Source organism: Capricornis sumatraensis, chromosome 10 (assembly GCF_032405125.1).
Source record: "Capricornis sumatraensis isolate serow.1 chromosome 10, serow.2, whole genome shotgun sequence".
NCBI classification, from domain to species: Eukaryota; Metazoa; Chordata; class Mammalia; order Artiodactyla; family Bovidae; genus Capricornis; species Capricornis sumatraensis.
The window spans coordinates 100,352,232-100,375,853 of record NC_091078.1 but is presented as its reverse complement, the minus strand read 5'-3'; the positions used below and the strand labels follow the sequence as shown (position 1 = coordinate 100,375,853).

The 23,622-nt window shown below is 49.6% G+C and overlaps 1 protein-coding gene across 1 annotated transcript in view; it reads right to left on the bottom strand.

Moving 5' to 3' along the window:
* The window catches only part of SLC6A11 (solute carrier family 6 member 11), a 123,585-nt gene that overhangs the window by 88,625 nt on the left and 11,338 nt on the right, over positions 1–23,622 (bottom strand). Inside the window, exon 5 of the mRNA XM_068982886.1 lies at positions 8,046–8,178. Within this exon, the coding sequence (XP_068838987.1) occupies positions 8,046–8,178 (133 nt within the window). The remainder of the gene's footprint in view (positions 1–8,045; positions 8,179–23,622) is intronic.

Sequence of the window (23,622 nt, the reverse complement as noted above, 5' to 3'; positions counted from 1 at the left end):
TGCAGAGCAGGTGCTGGGGCCACCCTCCTCTAATGTTCCCATGCTGCAGCACAACAACACAGAATAAAGACAAGAACACCTGGAATTTATTTTAAATTATTGTTTTGTAGAGGGTAAAGGATTTCTGTCGTGTCACTTTGCATGTCAGCAACAGGCTTCCCTGATAGCTCAGTTGGTAAAGAATCCTCCTGCAATGCGGGAGACCTGGGTTCGATCCCTGGGTTGGGATGATCCCCTGGAGAAGGGAAAGGCTACCCACTCCAGTATTCCGGCCTGGAGCATTCCTCGGACTGTATAGTCTGTGGGGTTGCAGAGTTGGACAAGACTGAGTGACTTTCACTTTCAATATGTTTGTGCAAATGGGAAATTCTAAGAGCAATTTTCTCTCTGGAGGACCTGAGGAGCTATTGTTAAATGTCTAGGTGGGTGGGTGAGTGGATGGATGGAGAAGACAAGGTGTTTTCTAAGGTGGTTATAAGGCAGACTTGGCTAATACTTAGACGAGATGTTAGAGGAGAAGTCGTCCAAATGAGTTAGCGGTTTCAGGCCTATGAGGCCATAGAAAGGACCCGGTGGCAGGGATGAGCAAGATGAATCTGGTGACAAAAAATGAGTAAAAAGCAAAGACTTTTCAACAAACAGACATTCATATGCAGAAATGAATTGAGACACATACCCTACACCCTTCACAAAAATTTACTCAAAATGGGTCATAGATCTAAATGCAAAATGCACAACTATAAAAAGTCATCTGGGGAAAACCTAGACTTTGCATATGGCAGAGACTTTTAGACAAAATATAACACCAAAAGCACAATCTGGGAAGGAACTAGGTTGGACTCCATTGAATTAAAAATTTCTGTTACACAAAAGACAGTCTCAAAAGTATGTGAAAGCAAGCCACAGACAAGGAGAAAATATTTGCGAAAGACACATCTGATAAAGTACTGTTATTCAAAACATACAAGGAGCTCTTAAAGCTCAACAATAAGAAAACAAACAACCAATTACGAAATGGGCCAAAAATCTCAACGGACACCTCACCAAAGAGATACACGGATAGTAAATATGCGTATGGAAAGATGCTCCCCATCACCTATGCTCAGGGAAATGCAAGTTACTATGATCAGGAAATACCACTGCACATCTATTGTTGTTTAGTTGCTGAGTCGTGTCCGACTCTTTGCGCCCCCATGGACTGCAGCCCGCCAGGCTCCTCTGTCCATGGGATTTCCCAGGCAAGAATACTGGAGTGGGTTGCCTTTTCCTTTTCCAGGCAATCTTCCTGAACCAGAGATCAAACCCGAGTGTCCTGCTTGGCAAGTGGATTCTTTACCACAGTGCCACCAGGGAGGCCCCACATACCAGTCAGGATGTAGGACAGCTCAAATCCAAAACACTGATGAAACCAAATGCTGGCAAGGATACAGAGCAACAGGGGCTCTCTTACACTGAAAGTGGGAACATAAGCTGGTACAGCCGCTTTGGAGATAGTCCAGTAGCTTCATATAAAATTAAACATACTCTTACCATAAGAACCAGCAGTTAAGTTCCTTGGTATTTATCCAAAGAGTTGAAAACTTAAGCCCATACAAATGCTTATACATGAATGTTCATAACAGCTTTATTCCTAGTTGTCAAACTTGGAAGTACCCAAGAGTCCATCCACAGGTGAATGTGGTACAAATCCAGACAACGGGATATTATTAGTCAGCGATAAAAAGACACGAGCTATCAAGACACAAAAAGACATGGAGGAAACTTCAATGCACCTTGCTGAGTGAAAGAAGTCAATCTGAAAAAAAGCTACAAACAGTATCATTCCAATGATACGGCATTCTGGAAAAGTCAGAAGTATGGAGACAGCAAAAAGATTGGGTTTTGGTGGTTGCCAGGGATGGGGAAGTAGGGGGAGATGAACAGGAAGTGCACAGATTTTTAGGGTAGTAGAACTACTTTATATGAGACTTTAATATTAGATCCACATCATTATACATTAGGAAAGTGAGAGTGTTAATCGCTCAGTCGTGTAAAACTCTTTGCAATCCCGCGGACTGTATCCTGCTAGGCTCCTCTGTCCATGGAATTCTCCAGGCAAGAATACTGGAGTTGCTTACCATTCCCTTCTCCAGGGGATCTTCCCCACCCAGGGATCAAGCCAGGGTCTCCTGCACTGCAGGCAGATTCTTTACTGTCTGACCCATGAGTGATTTAGGCAGTAAGCGTTATGTGTGTGCTTAGTTGCTCAGTCGCGTGCGACATTTCATGACCCCATGGACTGTAGCCTGCCAGGATTACACATTTGTCCAAATTCACAGACTGTACAACACCAAAAGTGAGCCCTAATATAAATTATAGACTTTGGGAGAATATGATATGCCTATATAGGCTCATCAGTTTTAACCAATGTACCACTCTGGTGGGGGTTGTTGATAATGGGGGAGGGGGAACACAGTGTCAGGGCAGGGAGTAGATGAGAAATCCCTGTACCTTCTGCTTCACTCTGCTGTGAACCTAAAACTGCTCTAAAAAGAGAAAATCTCCAAAAACAAAACAAAAAATCAAGAACACAGGAAAATCACAAAGCTGTCTCCATGTCTTAGCCACTTGATTTCAATTATCCAGACTGAAAATGTTTATCATCCAGAAGATGACAACCTATTAACAACTTGGAAGTTTCTTCCTAAAGAAACCAAGTGTTTCAGAATCCTAGATTTACTCATTTAGAATTGAGAAATGTTCGTATTTATTTTGTTAATCCAGACTTCTGGGAATTTTCAATACCGTCTAGAGTGAGGGGATGAATAACTGTGTGGAACTAAAACTGGGGCAAGAAAATAAATGGCTTACTAAGCCCTTGCCACATGCTCAGAAATCGGGTCTACATGTTGTCTTTGAAGCTGGACATAAGCCCCCAGCTGGAGGTATCGTAACAGATGAGGACAAGTTTTAGGGAAAGCAGAGACCCAGAACTGAATTCTAGCTTTGCTCCTTCCAAGCGGGATGGCCTTAGGCAAATTTCGTGACCTCTCTGGGCCTCCACCTCCTTACTTGTACAATAGGGTTTGGACTTAAACCCTCCCAGCCCAGACAAGCTGTATTCTAATATTCCAGAGCTGGGTCTCTGCTGTTAGAATCCCCTTGCTCACAGGACCTGATTCTCTAGTTCTACTGCTTCATGTGAGCACTACTACACAGAACCATAATTGCTCACCTGTCGGTGTCTACCGCACCCAGGGGGGAGTGCACACTCTGCGGGGGCAAGACTGTCCACCGTCCTCCTGGGTGCATCTGGCACCTCGCGGGGAGCCCCACACAGGCGGGATTCAGCCTTTCCACAAAAGCCTACTAAGCAGCAGGCGTGCCCCACTAGCTCTACACTGAAGCTGGAACCCAGAGACCATCTCTCCAGCCAGATCAGCCTCTTCTGAGTGTCCAGGTTGCTCACTCAGACCCTGGGAGACCCTGAATGTGGGTCTGTGATGTCAGAAGGATGGAAAGTGCTGAGGAAGGTACAGGAGAGGATGGAGCTGAAGGTCACATGCAGCGATTATCCTTCGTGGGGTAGGGGACACCGATGCCAACACAGCCTCGGGGCCCACATACCGCCCCGCAGACCAACGGAGAGCACTGTCACACCTCCACCTGCGGCCTTGCCACAGCCTCATCTGGGATCTACTTATTTGTGAAGTGAAAAGACAGTGTTAGTCTATCAGCTGTGTCTCACTCTTTGTGACCCCATGGACTGTAGCCCACCAGGCTCCTCTGTGCATGGGGTTCTCCAGGGAAGAACACTGGAGTGGGTTGCCACACCCTCCTCCAGGGGATCTTCCCGATCCAGGGATTTAACCTGGGTCTCCTGCATTGCAGGCAGATTCTTTACCATCTGAGCCACCAGGGAAGCCCTGATCCCAAATCCACACTTACAGAAGCACCTGCCAAGAGGCTGAGCCTACAGTGTCTGCATTCACTCCTGAGCAAGGGTTGTGGTCTCAACTGAGTTACAGTCGGGGTTACAGTTTTTGCCTTGGAGATGGGATGGAGCCAGGAACTTTCCCTCAACTTGATGAAATTTCAGAAATTTCTCCTGAGGCCCAGGTATGGATAGCAGGCTGGAACTTGGGTGAAGAGGAAATGCCAGCTCGGGCATGGCCTGGACAACAGCAGGAAGATGGAGTCCCTCCCGCTTCCTTGAACTGACCCCTGGGGGCGACTCTGGCCAGAGTCCTGCAGGCAGGTGGCAGGGGCGACCTCTGCCCACTCACTAAGACTCAGGTGACCTGCGTTTATTTTTAACTGCTTTTACATAAAATCTGAAGTCTTTGGGTGCTGGGCTCACATCCAAGGTGAGGTGAACAAACAGTAAAAAAATAAATAAAAGCATCAGACCCTAGAGCCCACATGCTGATCTGGGGCCTCCTAGTCTCCTTGAGCTGTCAGACGTGACCTCCAGAACCTTACTAATAAGCAGCCAGGGAAGTCCCTCATGCTGGGAAGGAAAGACTAAGGGCAGGAGGAGAAGTGGGTGACAGAGGATGAGATGGTTGGAGGGCATCACCGACTTGATGGACATGAGTTTGAGCAAGCTCTGGGAGATGGTGATGGACAAGGAAGCCTGGCGTGCTGCAGTCCACGGGGTTGCAAAGAGTCAGACACAACTAAGCCACTGAACAACAAGGGAGCTGGGCCATCAGAGCAGGTCCTGACCTGACACTTACTCACCATGTAACTGTGAACAAGTCCCTTTTGCTCTCTGAACTTCAGTTTCCTCATCCATAAAATATGGGTGTGGATGGACCAGATCGTCTCCAAGGAGCCTTGCAGGTCCTGAAACCCACATCTCATCCTGGACACTCACCCTGGTCTTGGGCATGGAACATGGAGAAGAGCCCATGAAGCCCAGTCTTAAGGAAAGGACTTAATTGCTCATGTCAACATTTCCCTTAATAGGACCATTTAGCTGCATCCAACAGTCACAGAGCACCTACTATGTGCTCTTAACAGCCTCTTCATAAGCCACCTGTAAGGAAACTGTCACTGTCCTCAGGTCACACGTGACAGGATTGATGGTGCACTCACCCAGAGCCTGGGCTATGCAGTCACCAAGGCGTGAGGTCAATCCCAGCCCCTCCCCCTTCCCCACTTGAGTGTTCCTGAGTGTCCTTGTGGGGTTATATAACCCCACAAATCTTCAGTTTCCTCATCTGTACAATGGAGATAATGCCGGCCCCTGTGTCTCATGCAGCTGTTTCAAGCTCTGAATGGAATAGGCTTGTGAAGCACTCAGTAACCATCATCCTGCCTCCCCCTAAACCTCTTCTGAAGTCCTTCAGCATGTAGCCTGCTGGTCCTTCCTTGATACTGGGTCCCTGCCTTAGGATTCTCTGACACACCGGCTTGATGGTCCCGCCAGTGGCAAGCAGTCCTGCCTTGGGACTGAACTTCCTCCCACCATGGCCCACGCCCAGGCCCGAGAGCCCAAGGCCACACATTCACGTGGACAGCCCACACATGTGCACACATCAAAACCTCATCCGTACTGTCCTCCCCACAGCCCTGGACAACTGCCACCCAGCCAGGCCCCACTGGCCCCGCGTGAACACCCGAAAAGCTGGTCATCGTAGTAGAAGCAACAAGAGCACCAAGCATGACAGCCCTCCCCCCTGTTTCAGATGGTTCACGAAGCACTGTCACACAGATCACCTGCGGAGCGTAGAGGCTGTGTTTTGTTCGTCTTAGATGCCCACTGAATAATGCCAGGTATCAAGCAGATACTCAGAAGCTATTTCTTGGATGAATAAGTTTGACAACAAGATTTTAAAAAATCACCATCTGCTTCTCACACTTACGATCAGTTCTCCATTCTGCTAAGCGTTAAAATGTGCAGCCATGCATTTCAGTCTTGTAACCACCCCGTGAGATGAGCTCACTTACCAATCTCTATTTGGCCAAAGAGGAAACAGGCTCAGAGAAGGTAAGTGATTCACCCCAGGTCTCAGTCAGCGAGAGACAGACCTGGGATGTGGACCCTGATTTTAAATCCTGGTTCTCACCCCCTGCAGTCTGTCTCCTCTTTTTTGGCCAAAAAAGGCAGTGGCTGGGGGCGGGGGGAAGGAAGGGAGTGGTGCATGGGAGCAGGATGCACGTAGTCTAAAATAGTAGATTGATAATGCAGTGATTTTTATATTTTGGAAGAGAAAAAAAATCCTATTGTCTTGAAGACACAAATCAGAGAAAGCAAAGATCGGCAAAATCATCTCGCCTGAAGGGACACGAGAGTCTCTGTCCTACTTTCTGGCCCCTGAGGCACAGTCATGATTACTTTCTAGTACGTCCTCAGCCTCCTGATAGCTCATAACATGAGGCTTGTTGACGTCTCTTCTGTGTTCTTCTAAGTCCTCTCACTCAGGTCTGCCCACCTCCCACATTTTAGCAGTTGGTTCTTCATCCCACCTGCCACCTTGGGAGCTGAGGGGACCATGCTTTGCAAAAGGTCCCAGAGTCATTAAGTTCTTACTTCCTCAGAGGTTTTGTCTCCACGCATTGCCTCCGCCAATGACTTAAGAGTAAAGCTTACGAGCAACTGCCTACCAGAAGCCAGCAGCCAGAGACCATGACACAGTCAGGGTGACACAGGCATTTTAAAAAGCCCTGTCTTCTTCTTTCCCACAAATGAGGAAGCCAATGGTGGCTCAGATGGTAAAGAATCTGCCTGCAATATGGGAGACCTGTGCTTGATCCCTGGGTCGGGAAGATCCTCTGGAGAAGGGAATGACTACCTACTCCAGTATTCTTGCCTGGAGAATTCCATGGACAGAAGAGCCTGGCGGGCTATCACCTATGGGTTCACACAGAGTCAGACATGACTGAGCAACTAACGCTGTTCATGTCATTGACACTCAGCCACAGGACTGTGGACTGTGGCCAACCGAGTACCCGTAGAAGCAGGTGGCCGCTGTTCAGCTCAGCCCAAGGCTGCCAGGCAGGTACACAAGCCCAGTGGTGCCCAGTCTTCCAACTTTCCAAGGGAGAACCTGTTGGTTTTTTCATATATTTCAAATGAAATTACCTGGTTTCTACATCTTGGTAACGAATTCTCCTCCCCTTTTTTTTTTTTTAATAAAATACACGGATGGGCTGGACTTGGCCATGAGCTGCACATGTGACCCTTGTGGCACAGACGGCCACAGTCATCAGACATCCCTCTGGTCCCCTCATGTCTAAGCCTCCCTGGCAGCTGGTGAGGCTGTGTCTCAGGCTCTGGGCAGCGGGTTGGGAGTGGAAGAGCCGCTGTGACTTTCAGGCCAGGGCAGCTCAGAGCTTGCTGTCTGCTCCCATCTTTCTTCTCCTATGGTCCCTGGTGGCTCCTGCAATGCAGGAGATGCGGGTTTGATCCCTGGGTCAGGAAGATCCCCTGGAAAAGGGAATAGTAACCTACTCCAGTATTCGTGCCTGGGAAATCCTATGGACAGAGGAACCTGGAGGGCTACATCCACGGAGTTGCAGAGGGTCGGACACGACCGACTGACTAGAAAACAAACAAGCAACAGCAAGGCACCAGCGGCCACGTGGTGCAGACAGCGCAGCAGGATGGGGGCGGCTGGCCTTGCCCTCACAGACCGCAGGCGGGTGAGACCCAGCTCCATCAGTGGAGGCAGCCCGCGCCACCCGCCCGAGCACACTCCTGGGGCCCAGGTCCTCATCGCAGAATCCCCCGTGGTTCTAGTTTAGCACTGCCTGGTTTCTAAAGCACTTCAGCTCCCCTTTCCGTATATGGCTCTCAACCGAGCAAGAAAACAGGACGAGGCTTCGCTAATTCACAGGTGAGCAAACCAAGGCACAGAAGGGGGACGTGAACAGCCCCGAGGCGTGTGGCGAACAGCCGGTGGACAGGGCGTTTCAACTCTGGGCTCCAGAGTGCTGCACCGTGCTCCTCCTGGCTCCCAATCAGGAGCTGATGCCCCGGGTGCTGGGTCACCTGTGAGCCTGCACGAGGACCACTCGCCCCCTCCCCTCCTGCAGCGAGCTGAAGATCCATCTCTTACCTTTCCCGTGGACTTGGTCCCCTTCCAGATGCAGAAGTAACAGATGGTCCAGGCTGCCAGCAGACACAAGGCCAGCTCCCAGCGAAGGTCCCCAATGTGCTCGATCCCATTTGAGATGGCCAGGACCCGGCGCCTGCAGAACGGAGGGCCCAGAGTCATGGGGGCTGGAGATGGGCCACACGGCCCCCACCGTGGGCAGGGGCTAGTGCTGCCGAGGGGCAGGGGCAGGTCACTCAGCCATGCGCCCACCGTTCACCAAGCGTCTCCTCTGGGTCATACCAGGGCCGGGTGTGGGGGTCTCAGAAAGGAACGAGACCCAGCCCCTAGCCATCCTGGATTCACCCTGTGGGGTGAAGGGGACCGGATGGGGGTTTGGAGATGGCGTATGGGACAGTATGGTAAGAGCCATGTGGAGGACGTCCAGGGGAAGCACTGAACCTACTTCAGGGATCCCAGGAGATGGCAGGACTGTCCACAAACACTCCAGGTCCCTCCCTGAGGGGTGAGCAGTGATGACACACTCCTGCTGAGCTCAGCTCTGGCCAGAGGACCTGCTGTGGCCGAAGGCACACACGGCCCTTCAGACGGCGGCATTCAGAGCCAGGCGGTGTGGTCTGCCCTGTTCCTTCACACGAGTGCTGCTGTCCTAATAGAAGCATGTGTCCAAGCGACCCACTAGAAGCTCAAGTTCATGAAACAATACGTGAGCCTTCCGGCCACCCTAGGTCAGTGCCGCTGTATGAGCAAGAAAGAAAGTGCTGAAAGACAAGTGCTGGATGATGTTACTTGTACGAGGAATCTAAAAATACAGCAAACTAGTGAATAAAACCAAAGAGCAGCAGATTCACAGATACAGAGAACAAACTAGTGCTTACCAGTGGGGAGAAGGAAGGCAGGGCAAGGGGAGATACAGGGTAGGAGCTTCTTTTAAAAAAAAAAAATTATTACAGGGTTATTCCAGGACTTCCTTGGTGGCTCAGATGGTAAAGAGTCTTCCTGCAATGCAGGAGACACAGTTTCAGTCCCTGGGTTGAGAAGATCCCTTGCAGAAGGGAATGGCTACCCACTCCAGGATTCGTACCTGGGAAACTCCATGGACAGAGGAGCCTGCTGGGATACACAGTCCCTGGGATTGCAAAAGAGTCAGATATGACTGAGCAACTAACACACGTGGGAATATAGAAAGTCATGTGTGTGAAATTTTCAAAGTTGTAAAGCACTGTGGAATTTAAATAACCAATCATTCAAAAAACACCAGACCTCGATTTCTTCAAGCTAGTAGGATCTTCGTTACTGCAACACAACCCAGACTATCCCGACTGCCATGGGGTCAGAGAAAGCTGTGCGGAAGAAGCGACATTTGAGCTAGAGTTTGAAGGATGATCGAGTTTAGCCAGAAGAGGGAGTGGGGAGAGATAGTTTCGGGTCCAGGGACAAGAACGAGCAATGGCCAGAAAACAGAGCATGGGGTACTCGGGGAACGTGGGGGCCCAGAGAGCAGAAGGGAAAAGCTGGGCAGATAGACAGAGGCAGCATCACCGGGAGCGCTGAACAGCGGGCCAAGGGGCAGTGGTGTCCAGGGGCCCAGGCCACAGGATGCATCCACCCACAGCCTCTCCTGGAACCCACCCGTCCTTCAGAGCTGACACAGGCCTGTCTCTCACAGCAGATCCTGGGGCTTGTGTTTCTCCAGAGTCAGACTCGCCACGCTCCATATTGTCCAGAACTGTGGCATCAATACTAGCCCCCTCCACATTTGCTCCATGAACCCCATTTCAGCTGCCAAGCCACCCCCACCAGACCACGCCAGTCGCCTGGGTGCTCTGGGAACGTCCTCTGAGAAAAGCAGCTCCCATTCCACCAAGCATGAAAGCCTCCCTCAGTGTCTATCTCCCTGGGAATCTACTCGGGGCCTGATTCTGCATTAATGACTCCGTGACAATAATTAGCCCTGGTCTGCAGGCTCCCTCCAGCCCCAAACCCTGCTGGGGAAATCAGGCAGGCCCCCAGACAAAACTGGGCTATGTACAGTCAGGGATTTACTCTCAAGAAAGCCAGCTCTCACTAGACTGATAGCCAGAAAGGGGAACATCTACTTAAAAACATATTTATTGAGCACATTCTAGGTGCCAGGCACTACAATTATACTGAGGATAAAGAAGCATGCATGGTGCAGCTCTTGCCCTATACTAGGAGGAATTGGGCAAAAAGAAGTACAAGCTGTTTGAGAAAGAAAGGAAACAGCTGCTTCATTATAAGGATTACTTTATTTGTTTCTCATGCCTTAGCAGTCTTTGGCTTTAATTCATTTTAAAGTGAGGGGCTGTATTAAATGAAACTTCTATGAATATCTATTCTTATAACATCCTGGAGAAAGAAATGGCAACCCACTCCAGTATTCTTGTCTGGGAAATCCCATGGACAGAGGAGCCTGGCGGGCTACAGTCCATGGGATCACAAAAAGTCAGATACAACTGAGCAACTGAGCACATTCTTATAACCGAGCAGCAAGATCCAGAGCATGGTCCTTGTGGGACGCCTGCTGAAAATGTAAAAATTCCTGGGTCCCATCCTGGACCCATCAGGTCTGAATCCTTATGGAATGGTTCTGAGGAAGCTTGCATTTTGTTACATTTTCCCAAGGATTGCTCACGCAGGGCAAGGCTTGGCTATCACTGCAGAAGTAGAATTTCCTGGTAATGAAGGAATAACAGAAACAACAAGGCTTTTTCTTTTTTGAGAGAGAGAACATGAAGGGAGGGGGGCTTCTCTAATGCCTCAGACAGTAAAAAATCCACCTGCAATGCAGAAGACCCAGGTTTGATTCCTGGGTCGGAAAGATCCCCTGGAGAAGGGAATGGCAACCCACTCCAGTATTCTTGCCTGGAGAATCCCATGGACAGAGGAGAATGACGGGCTATAATCCACGAGGTCGCAAAGAGTCGGACACGACTGAGCGACTTTCACTACCACTATCACTACTTGAAGAGGGAGTAGGGGTCCTCTGAGAAGTTACTGAAGGGATGCACTGTTTCCCCAGAACAGAGCAATATACTGCTGTGCCCACTCACCCTCAAACTTCTGCAAGAACTTCAGGGTGCTCACCGACTTCCTTGTCTCCAGACCAAGAGCCTCGTAGCCGAGGATGCATACTCCCACTGGACATACTGCATGAGATCTCCCCACCCCTGGCCCCTGAAAGCTTCTAGAACATCCATCAGCTGGTGAATGGGAAAGGACAACCCGGAGCAGAAGAGAAAGTGGCCGAGGAAGAGGGAGATGTCCAGGGTACCGAGGACTCAGATCTAGCAGGGCTGCACGCACACACATGCCCTCTGACTGATGTCGTGTTTTTTTTGAACGGAGCACCTGAACCTGGAGACAGCACGGGGACCCAGGGACAAAGAAGGGGTTAGACCTGCCAGGAGTGAGCTGGCGCAGGCCCCCTCTGCCACATTTTGGAGGCTGCACACTTTCGAGTCATGCAGCTGGCTTCAGTGCCCTCTCGCTTAATTGAACAATCTAGTTCCCAGAATAGGAAGCACATTACTAAAAGCTACGCGGGATGAATGGCTCTTTTGTTCCACCAGACACTATTTGAAAACATCCTCAAACTATTTTCTTTAGGTTTTACCAGCGCTGACTCTAACTAGCAATGGACCTTGAGTTTCCAAAGAAAGGAGGCTCAGGGGGCCAGGTTCTCAGCCTGCAGGGCTGTGGGGTTGTTTTCAAACCCACAAGGACAGCCTTTGAGAGCCTGGGGGCCGGGACACTCAACTCCGGAGACTTGGAGAAGGCACAGCTTTTCCTGGGCGGCAGGGCGGGGGGGAAACTTTCTTAATGACCCTCCCCCAAGAAGTGCTGGGACAGAAGAAGGGTCTGAATAAATTAAGAGTCTGCTGCCAACACCCTGGCCGAAAAGGACCCGGGAACAGACCTTCCGACACCGTTCAAGGGGCAGGAGATGCTGAAGACTGCATGGGGCCCTTCGGAGGCATTCATTGACCTGGGTTACACTGTGCACCTACTGTGCACCTACTGTGAGACAGGCAGGAAGGCAGGTTCTTCACGTGGCATTTTTTTTTTCAGGCCATTAAGACTATGCCTGGAGATTTCCACTCAGCACTTGGAGGTGTAACGTCTCTGCTTCTTCAGCCCTCAGCACATACAGAAATGCCTGGGCTTGAAACCGAGCTCTGCTCCTGACCAGCTGCGTGACCCTGGGGAAGGGACATCACCCCTTTCCATAGGTTTTCTCTTTGTTGTTGTATTTTTGTCCTTAGTCTTTTTTTTTTTTTAACCATTTATTTATTTTTAATTGGAAGATAATTGCTTTACAATATTATGTTGGCTCCTGCCATACATCGACATGAATCAGCCATAGGTATAGACATGTTCCCTCCCTCCTGAGACTCCCACCCACCTCCCAGCCCACCCCACCCGTCTAGGTGGGATTCAAGCCTCCTGCGCCATGTAGCAAATTTCCACCGGTCACCTACTTTCACATGCAGTAGTGTCTATGTTTCAATGCTCTTCTCTCCATTTGTCCCACCGCCTCCTTCTCCCCCCTGCCATGTCCACCAGTCTGCCCTCTAGGTCTGTGTCTCCATTGGTTTTCAAGCAGGAACTCATCTTACCCTCCTAACAATCCTTGAGGAAGGTACAGTTGTTATCATCATTTCAAAGATGGGGAAACTGACGTGCCAGGCAGTCAGGTAACTTGCCCAAAGTCACTGAGAGCAAGTGACAGGGTCGGGATCTGAACCCAAAGATCCTGGCTCCAGGGCCCAGACATTCACCCGTGGTGCCTGCTCCTTAGACTCCCCCATGACATGAAAATCACCCCTTCCTCTCTTTACAAATCAAAGGCACGTACCCCAAAGCTACTTCACGTGTCTTTGTGTGCTGGGTAAAAGCAGTACCCGGCACACATCCTTCATGCATTTGTCAATTTATTCAAGCGGTGCTTATGAAGGTGTCTTCAGTGTGTCGGGTACTGCGCTACACTTGGCGCCCTTCAGGCGCTCACGGTCCACCGGGGAAGACAGCCCACTGAACAGAGCAGAGTCCGGAGAGGGTGAGGACAGGGAGCAGCAGGGGCCCCTCACTGCAAGTCTGGCCAGTGTCAGGATGTGGGGGTGGGGTGGGGAGGTCCCGGGGAGCAGGAGGACAGTTAACAAAGAAGAGGGAGGCATTGTGGGCAGAAAGGCCACCAAAGGCAAAAGCCGGGAGGCTGGAACCAGGGCTCCCGGAGGCCAGAAAAAGGCTCAGTGTGCAGCAGGCAGCGGGATGAGACGCAAGGGCGAGGACAAGGCTGGAGTGATGAGCAGGTGAGCCTTGCCCCCCTCCTGAGGGTGATGGAAGCCTAGGAGAACCTTACAAAGGGGCAAGGCTCCATCAGGTGCATGTTTTGGAAAGCTCTCTTTGGTTGCAGTGGGAAGACTGGATGGTAGGCGTGGAATGGAGCAAGGTGCCCAGTGTGGAAACTTTTGCATTAACTAGGACAATAAAGAAGGAGGGGCTGGACTAAGGTAGGGAAATGACTTTGGAGGGGAAGAGCGGGGCTGAGGAGCAGCAGGGACACCAGGTGGCTCCCTGGGGGTAGCAGGTAGCAGGGAAGTGGGAGGTCCAGGCTGACACCAACTGTGTACCTGAATGGATACACGGGGGTGGCGGGGGGACTCGTTAGCTGAGCAGGAGTGAACTGTTAAGTAGGATAGAAGAGGAGGAGGTGGAGAGTCAGCCAGTCTTTTAGATAAGGTGATTTTGAGATGCCTGTGGAACACCCAGGAGGCTGCAAGGGCCAGAAGCAGCTGAGTCTCTGGCTATAAAAGCTCACAACAGAGATGCAGGGAGGAGATCAGACCTGAGCCCTTGGCCATCAAGCGTCCGGGGAGAGCATGAGGTCAGCTGGGCAGAGGTGGAGAAATGAGCAGGAGGGGCACCCAGAGCCCCATCATTTACAGGCAGAGAGGACGACAGAGGAGCCCTTTTAGGGGACAGAGAAGGGCTGAGCATCCCTGGAGAAGGTGGCATCTGCAGGCAGAGGGGATCTTTCCAGCAGCCTGTTGAGAGGGACAGTGCTGTGGGGTTCGGAACCCAGGAGGTGGGGGAACGAAGGAGAGCTGCTCAGCCCTGGTGGGGCAGGCTTCAGACAGTGGTGCATGTGGGGAGGTGAGACCTGCTGAGACAGATCTTTGGGGAAGCTGCTCTGACGGGGTCGGAGGCTGGTAGTTCTTGGCCACAGGGTATCAGAGCTGTCTTTGCAGGTTGGCATGACTGGGAAAGAGTCAGGAGGGAGGGAAAAGTTTCAAATACAGGATGGAATGGGGACAAGGGAGGAAGGAGTGAGTAGAAGTTTCTGAGATGGGCAACAGGGGCAAAGTCCACAGGGGGAGGCGTCATTTCTGCGGGAAGAGGAGGGAAAGAGTTGGGGAATCCAACAGGTGAGTTTAAAAGCAAACCATTCTTGTTAAGAGATTCTCGGAGGAAGGAACAAGAAGGAGCTGGTGGCAGAAGTGACTGTGGTGGGTGCCACGCAAAAGTCCTCATATCTCACACATTCAGTCTTCACGGCAACGTAACCACTCCAAGGACATTCTTATACCCATTCTACAGGTGGGGCAACTGAGGTCCAGAAAGGCCAAGCAACTGACCCAGATTGGGACCCAAAACAGGTTTCTGATGATGATGCCCACAGCCTTGGCAGAAGCTGGCCCCAGAGAGAGGAGGCCTTCTGCTCAAGGCTTCTCCTCTGTCCTCCACAGTCTCAAGGAAGTATCTAGATCTGATCCTGAAACACCCTAATTACCCTCTTCATACCCCCTCCCCGCCCCTTACACACAGAGGGGCTGAGTCTGGAGGGGAGCTCCACACCCAGCAACTCCCTTCCAAACACCAGCTTCCAGACCTGAGAGTGGTTTGACCTGAGGAAGAAGAGGTGGAGCAGGTCCTTCTCCCACCACGGCAGAGAGCCTGGGGCAGGCGGTGTGGGAACAGGCCCCCAGCTGGTGAGGGGGCCCTCATCTTAATGTCCAGCACATAGCTGGTGTACACATCACCTTTCTTTAACCTGTCATGGACGGGAGCGCTGCCGGGGAAGTGGAGACCGCCCTAAATACTGGCACTGAGGGGCCGAGCTATAAACAGCCTTGCTCGGGCCGCCTCTCCGGTCTCCCAAAGCAACAAACAAACAAACAAAAAAACCGTTGATCACCCAAACAAATGCGCGTTCCCTGCCCCCTCGGGGTCCTGCTCTCACCTCCCTGGCCCAGTGTGGGCCATCAACTCTCCCCGTGTCAGAGGTCTGTTCCTGCAGGGCCCTTGGTGGAGGCACCAAACCGAGCTGGGGACTCAGGGCAAGAACCCTCCTGGCAGGAAACTCAGGCCTCCGCATCACGCGTTCCCTCGAGAAAATGACCGAGTGTTACCTGCGGGCTGCTCAGTGCGCTGAGAACAGGGGCTGCGGTGATGAGGAAGGCAGGTGACTTTTGCCCTCAGGGAGGAGACAGGTGATGACAAGGACAGGGACAGTTGGCATTTCCTTCCTGGTCACTGAGGTCAGTGCAACCATGATTCCCAGTTTACAGATGGGAAAACCGTGGCTTAGGGAAGCAATGTGCCCAGAAAGGCAGAGGCTGAAGCCACAAGTGCTCAACTTGAGAGACAGAGCTCAGTCCCACAGCCCTGTCTTGGGAAGATGGACCAGAAATGTGTCACTCAGGGTTGACAACAAGGCAATGAAGCTGGTCTGTAATGTGTGGAGTTCCCCACACCAGTTTCTTCTGTGGCTGCAGAAATCCTCCCAGATCGTGTGGAAGTCCCCTCCAGTCCTTAACACATCCTATACTCTTCCGTTCCCCAGGATCCATCCCACAGTTCTTTCTACCAGGAACGTCCCTCTCAATTCTCACATGCCTTCACAATTGTGCCTGTCCTTCAAGCATCAGCTCAAATAATACAAAGCCTTACCAAGTGCTTCCTTGGTCTGTACCTGTAAACCGGGAACCTCCTTCACCCTGAAGATGCAGTGAGCATCTGTGTTGACCTCTGACCTAGAAATGCCTGGTGCACAAACTGTTTCTATATAAAATGCCAGACAGTATGGATTTAGGCTTCACAAGGTGTATGGTCTCTATTCCAACTATTTAACTCTACCCTTGCTGTGTGAAAGCAGCCGGAGACAATTAAACAAATGCTGTGGCTGTCTTCCAATAAAACTTTATTTACAAAAACAGGCAGCAGATGGGTTTGGTCCACGGTTTTCTGACCTCTGTCCTAGGCTAATGCTTCCCAAAGAACACTAATCCTGTATGGCACCCTGAGGTCATACAGGGAGCTCCCTGAGGAATGGCTACATACTGTGGCCCTCTTCAGAGAGTCCCAGTGCTCATTAGAATATTGAAAGCTCTGAGAAGTCCCACAATAGAGGCATCTCTATAGCTCTGTCTCTCTGGGCTTCCCTGGTGGCTGAGATGGTAAGGAATTTGCCTGCAGTACAGGAGACAGGGCTCAATCCCTGGGTCAGGAAGATCCCCTGGAGAAGGGAATGGCTACCCAGTCCCGTATTCTTGCCTGGAGAATTCCATGGACAGAGGAGCTTGGCAGGGTACAGTCCATGGGGTCAAAAAGAGTTGGATGTGACTGAGTAACTAACAATAGCTCTGTCTAACCCAAACTTACTTAGAACTAGTCTTCATTAAAGTGCAAATTAAAACCAAAATGAGATGCCACTTCATGCCCACAAGGGTACACCCACGAGGATGGCTTAATCCAAAAGCTAGACAATAATAAGTATCTTCAAGAACCGATGTGAAATAGATGAGCAGTCCAAGTTCGATGCATGAAACAGGGCACTCAAAGTCAAGGTACTGGGACAACCCAGAGGGGTGGAATAGGGAGGGAGGTGGGAGGGGGGGATTCAAGACGGGGGGACACACGTACACCGCGGTTCATTCATGTCAATGTATGGCAAAAACCACCACAATATTTTAAAGTAATTAGCCTCCAATTAAAATGAATAAATTAAAAAAAATTACACCAAGACAAGCAATCACACTGGGACCAGAGAAACCAAAATGTGCACTCGTCCCACCAAAAATTACAGTCTTTTCTGTCAACATATCGAAATCATAATATCACTCATATATATTCAAGAATTTTTGTTGAACTTTGACTCCTAAAAATGTACTATTCTTCCAGTATAATTTTTTCTATCTTGTCACTTCCTTGTTAATTAGTATAAAAAATAATATTTGGAGTAACTCCTTAAGATAGACCCATAAAAACTATATTCCTAGCCAATCTGAATAAATCAAGAGCATTTGCTAAAAAAAGAAAAAAAAAGGGATACAGAGAAATGGAACTCATATATTTCTGGCAGGAATGTAAAACAGTTTAGCCACATTGGGAAAGTTTGCCAGTTTGTTAAAAAGGTAAACATAAAACTTAGCCTTTGCAAAACCCCTAGGTTCTTCAAACCCCATCTGAATGCAGAGTGCCAATAGCAAGGAGAGATGAGAAAGCCTTCCTCAGGGATCAATGCAAAGAAATAGAGGAAAACAACAGAATGGGAAAGACTAGAGATCTCTTCAAGAAAACTAGAGATACCAAGGGAATATTTCATGCAAAGATGGGGACAATAAACGACAGAAACAGTATGGATCTAACAGAAACAGAAGATATTAAGAAGAGGTGGCAAGAATACACAGAAGAACTATACAAAAAAGATCTTCACAACCAAGATAATCACGATGGTGTGATCACTCACCTAGAGCCAGACATCCTGGAATGTGAAGTCAAGTGGGCCTTAGGAAGCATCACTACAAACAAAGCTACTGGAAGTGACGGAATTCTAGTTGAGTTCATTCAAATCCTAAAAGATGTTGCTGTTAAAGTGCTGCATTCAATATGCCAGCAAAATTAGAAAACTCAGCAGTGGTCACAGGATTGGAAAATATCAGTTTCCATTCCAATCCCAAAGAAAGACAATGCCAAAGAATGTTCAAACTACCAAACAATTGCACTCATCTTACACTCCAGCAAAGTAATGCTCAGAATTCTCCAAGCCAAGCTTTAACAGTACCTGAACCATGAACTTTCAAATGTTCAAGCTGGAATTAGAAATGGCAGAGGAACCAGAGCTCAAATTGCCAACATCCACTGGATCATCGAAAAAGCAAGAGCTCCGGAAAAATATAAATTTCTGCTTTATTGATTACACCAAAGCCCTTGACTGTGAGGATCACAACATACTGTGGAAAATTCTTCAAGTGATAGAAATACCAGACCACCTTTCCTGCCTCTTGAGAAATCTGTATGCAAGTCAAGAAGCAACAGTTAGAACCAAACATGGAACAACAGACTGGTTCCAAATTGAAAAAGGAGTACATCAAGGCTATATATTGTCACCCTGCTTATTTAACTTACATGCAGAGTACATCATGCAAAATGCCATGCTGGATGAAGCACAAGCTGGAATCAAGATTGCTAGGAGAAATACCTCAGACATGCAAATGAAACCACCCTTTATGGCAGAAAGTGAAGAGGAGCTAAAGACCCTCTTGATGAAAGTAAAAGAGGAGAGTGAAAAAGCTGGCTTAAAACTCAACATTCAAAAAACTAATGGCATCCAGTTAAAAACATCATGGCATCCAGTCCCATCACTTCATGGCAAATAGATGGGGAAACAATGAAAACAGTGACAAACTTTATTTTGGGGGGCTCCAAAATCACTGCAGATGGTGACAGCAGCCATGAAATTAAAAGACACTTGCTTCTTGGAAGAAAAGCTATGTCCAACCTAGACAGCTTATTAAAAAGCAGAGATATTACTTTGCTGACAAAGGTCCATCTAGTCAAAGCTATGGTTTTTCCAACATTGATGTATGACTGTGAGAGTTGGACTATAAAGAGAGCTGAATGCTGAAGAATTGATGCTTTTGAACTGTAGTGTTGGAGAAGACTCTTGAGAGTCCCTTGGACTGCAAGGAGATCAAAACAGTCAATCCTAAAGGAAATCAGTCCTGAGGACTGAATATTGGAAGGACTGATGCTGAAGCTGAAGCTCCAATACTTTGGTCACCTGTTGCGAAGAACTGACTCATTGGAAAAGACCCTGATGCTGGGAAAGACTGAAGGCAGGAGGAGAAGGGGAACGACAGAGGATGAAATGGTCAGATGGCATCACCGACTCGATGGACATTAGTTTGAGCAACCTCTGGGAGTTGGTGATGGACAGGGGAGCCTGGCATGCTGCAGTCCATGGGGTTGCAAAGAGCCAGACATGACTGAGTGACTGGTTATTCAAAAATAGCCCCAAACTGAAAACTACCCAAATGTCCATCAACCCACAGTCAGACAAATGAAACTAGGAATATTAGCCACAAAAGGAATAAAGCAGTGACACAGGCTGGAACATGAATGAAGCCTAGAAACATTTTGCTAAGTAAGTGAAAGAGGACGTTGAGCAAGGACCACACATTGTAGGACCCCAATGAGTATGTGATATCCAGACTATATGAACCCAAGAAACAGACAGCAGGTGAGTAGTTGCCTGGCAGTGGGACTGAGATGAACTATACATGGGCATGAGAGATCTTGTTAGGATGATGAACATAGTCCAAAACAGTCCTGTGGTGACAGCTTCACATTTGGCAAGTTTACTCAAAGGTCATGAATTATACACCGAAAAGGGGTACAGTTTATGGTATGTAAATATACCACCAAGTCATTTAAAGGCTATTAAGAAGCAAGTGCCCCACCAGGCTTCTGCCTTTCCAAAGCAATACGTCCAGAGTGTACAGAACGTGCCCTGGCAGAGACAACACCGTGCAGGTTATCCTGTGTCACACTCACTGCAGAGCAGACTCAGGCTCCAGGAAGGTGTGGACCTTGCCACGGACCACAGGCAGTGAGTGGCAGAGCCTGGCCTTGCACCCCCATCTCCTGACCCCAAGCTCAACACCTATTCCAGTCCCACGTGGCTGGAGGGTAAGACCCAGCAACCCAGGAGGCAATAAGGAGAGGCATCTATACGCAGGGATCCCACGCAGTGGAAAGGGCCTCGCTGCCCCGAGGCTGGGGTCCCAGGTCCCTCGGGTTCCTGCCCTTCTCCCCCTTGGCAGGACTCAGCATAGCTTCAAAGTGCTGCCCAAGCCTTCCACACCTCCCCGAGTATAGCAGCTCTGTATTACAAGTGGCCAAAGGCTCAGAGAGGGTCTGACACCACATTCAGTGTTAAGGCTGGCAGAGTCACTGTCTGCTACAGAGGGGGTGGTGGGCAGGAAACACATATGACATGGGAAAAGTCCTGGATGAGAGATCCGGCATGGCAGTGTGGGGGGGTCGGGGGTCTTCCCCCACCGCCCCGGTCCTTCCCCAAACCCCACCGGTCCAGGCTATCCCACCGGGAGGCCTCCATTCTTTGAATGTCACCTGAACCACCTGAGCTGTGGGGTGGCAGCGGGGACAGGCTGAGGATGGGTAAGATGCAGGGGTGAGAGGAGCTACTACCGTTGATGGACTACTGGCCCCCGCCCCACCTCCATCACTGTATGCTGACTGCGCCTGCACCTGGAAGGGTGGCAGGGCACACCTGTTTCTCCAGGGAGGAAGCTCAAGTTCAGAATTGCATGTCAGGGTCCCCATGAGTGAGTAGGAGAGTCAGGTCCCAGCTCTGGGGTTTCTTCCTAATCTTCCAGGTCTTCCAGGGAAAGCATGGAGCTGAGTGTGTGTGTAAAATCTGGAGAGTTTCAAACACTTTCTCTTGGCTTTATCAGAATACGGAATTGAGATGATGCACTAAAATTTGGGAGCAGGCCCTTCTGTGTGACTCTCTGCCTGAGCCTGAATTAAAGCCATTCATGAACCCCTTGTGCCACCAGCTGCGGGGCCACAATACACACTGGGGGGCCAGCCTCAATCTCCATCTGTCATCACAGCAGATCAGAGCCCGCTGGCCTCACACACGCCTGGCTCAGCTGGAAACCAGTATTCTGCTAAAAGCAAGGTTCAAGTCATTTCCTAAAGGTGCCTCTTGAAATCCAAGAAGACATAAGCCAACAAGTTTTCTGTGTTTTGGTTGTGCTGGGCACTGGAGACTTAAGTCCTTCCTCGTTCATCCCTCCCTCCCTCCACCAATTATATACAGCTGTGGGGCTGGAGAAGACTCTTGAGAGTCCCGTGGACTGCAAGGAGATCAAACCAGCCAATCCTAAAGGAAACCAACCCTGAAGATTCACTGGAAGGACTGATGCTCATGCTGAACCTCCAATACTTTGGCCACCTGATATGAAGAGCCGACTTGTTGGAAAAGACCCTGATGCTGGGAAAGAGTGAGGGCAGGAGAAGCCGGCAGCAGAGGATGAGATGGTTGGATGGCATCACTGAATCAATGGACATGAGTCTGAGCCAACTCCAGGAGATAATGAAGGACAGGGAGGCCTGGCATGATGCAGTCCATGGGGTCGCCAAGGCTCAAACACGACTTAGTGACTGAACAACTACAATCTGCTGCAAAACTCTCCCTTTGAGAACCTAGTGCCTCAGGACTGCAGAGAGGAGGGACAGGCCAGTGGGATTCTGCCCTGAGATAAAACAGGCAGCTGATGGCGTTTCAGTCACGGGCAAGAGGAGCATGCAAGGAAGGGTGGAGGGACACAGCAGGGATCAGAGAGGCCGGCTCTCAGCCCAGCTCCGGCTCTTGCTCACCAAGAAAGGCACTCTGGATGAGCCCCTTAACCTCTTCCTGCCTCAGAATCCCCTGAGATGAGAATCTGTCCAGTGATGCCGTACCATCTCTCCCATGGGCAGGTGGAGTAAATGAAGCGATGGGCCTGGAGGACCATGCTTGGGGCCAGGGAACACAGCAAGTGCTTAGTAACTAACCGTGACCTCCTTTCTCTTCCTGCACGCATCAGGATGTAAAAGGAACCTCAGACACAACTCTTGCAGTTCAGTAAATCCCTGCCTCCCATGACTCAGTGTGAGACACCCACTATTTATGAAAACAAATCTCCTCATAGCAGATTTTATATACGAGTATCTTTACTCTAATGTTCAAGAATGAGTAATATTTTATAGATCACAGCTCTTCCGCAGTTACTAAGCCCAACTGTTCCTCCTCCTCCTCTTCCTCCTCCTCCTCTCATTTTCCAGACAAAGAAAATGAGCTGCAAACAGATTCAAGCAGTGAGCCCAAAGCTGATAAGCGGAAGCAACAGTATTTAAATTCTTGCTGTCTGGCTTTAAAGCCCAGGTCTCTGTCTGCATCCTCACATCTTATCACTACACTTCTCTGGAACATCTCGGCACCTGGATATACAAGCAGTGCCTCTACCCCGAGCTTCCGCTCTCAGCATCGTGTTCAGACCTCCTCATCTATCTACTGGTCCTTCTAGGGCCGCGGGGGCTCTGGGCAAGCAGGGACCCCTGGTGCTGACAAGTCGGGGCAGACAGTTGCCAGCAGCAGCGAGAGTGAAGAAGCACTGCTCTCTGCTCTGCGGGGGGAGGCCTGGTTTGTGCTTCAGGCACGGCTATCCAGGGAGGGTCTGGTGGATACTAGCAAGTCTGAACATCAGACTTAGGCAGGTAACCCCTCCCTGCTTTAGCATCATGGAAAATAAAATCGCATTGTATGCAGTTTTTCCCTTCTACTCAGACATACTTCCTACATTTTTCTACAAGAAAGCACAGGTGACTTTGGCAATAAGGAAATCAAGTGTTCACCAGAGAACCCACTTCTATAAAGGGGAGCTGATCTAAGAGACGAATGATGCTTCTGAACCTGGGAATACACTTCAATACACGGGGCAAGAGCGAACTAAGACGACACTGACCTCCACAGGGTTTAGAAACTCATTCACTTATTCATTCACTCGTCCATCCATGCATGTTAATAAATATTTATTGAGCACTTAGAATGTGCTCTAAACAGGACAGTCCTTGCTGGCATAGGGCTTTCAGTCTAACAGAGAGACAGAAAGAGAATAAACTAGTAAATAAAGGCACAAGGATTTCAGATAGTCCTATGTAGACAACAAAACAGACAGATGGGGTGGAGAAGGACTAGGGTACTGACTCAGCTGGATGGGCTGGGAGAGCTTACTGAATGACATTTGAATTAAGACCTGATGATAAGAAAGAGCCAGATACATGAGAAACTGGTGAGGAATCTTCTAAGCAAAACGACTCTTCTCTACAAAAGCCTGCGACTGAGCCTAGGACAAGCCCAGGACATACAAAGGGCACCAGTCCAGAGAAGGGGGGTGGGCAGAAGGGCAGATGAGGCTGTGAGGGAGGCAGGGGCAGCCCCAGAACCACAGAAAGAATTAACAGTTTCACTTCAGCAACTCTGAGCCCAAATTCTGTGTCCAAATGAAAATCAACTCAAGTGGCCATGTGATTTAGAAATACACAAATTTTTAAAACCTCCTCCAGTAAAAGAAACCAAAAAGACAAGACTGCATCCTTCTGAATAAAGACAGAGAAGAAATTACCCTTTAGAGCTTAATGCAGGCTTAGCACACAATATGCTCACAACAAATGTGTGCTGAACGGACGCCATGCAAAAAACACT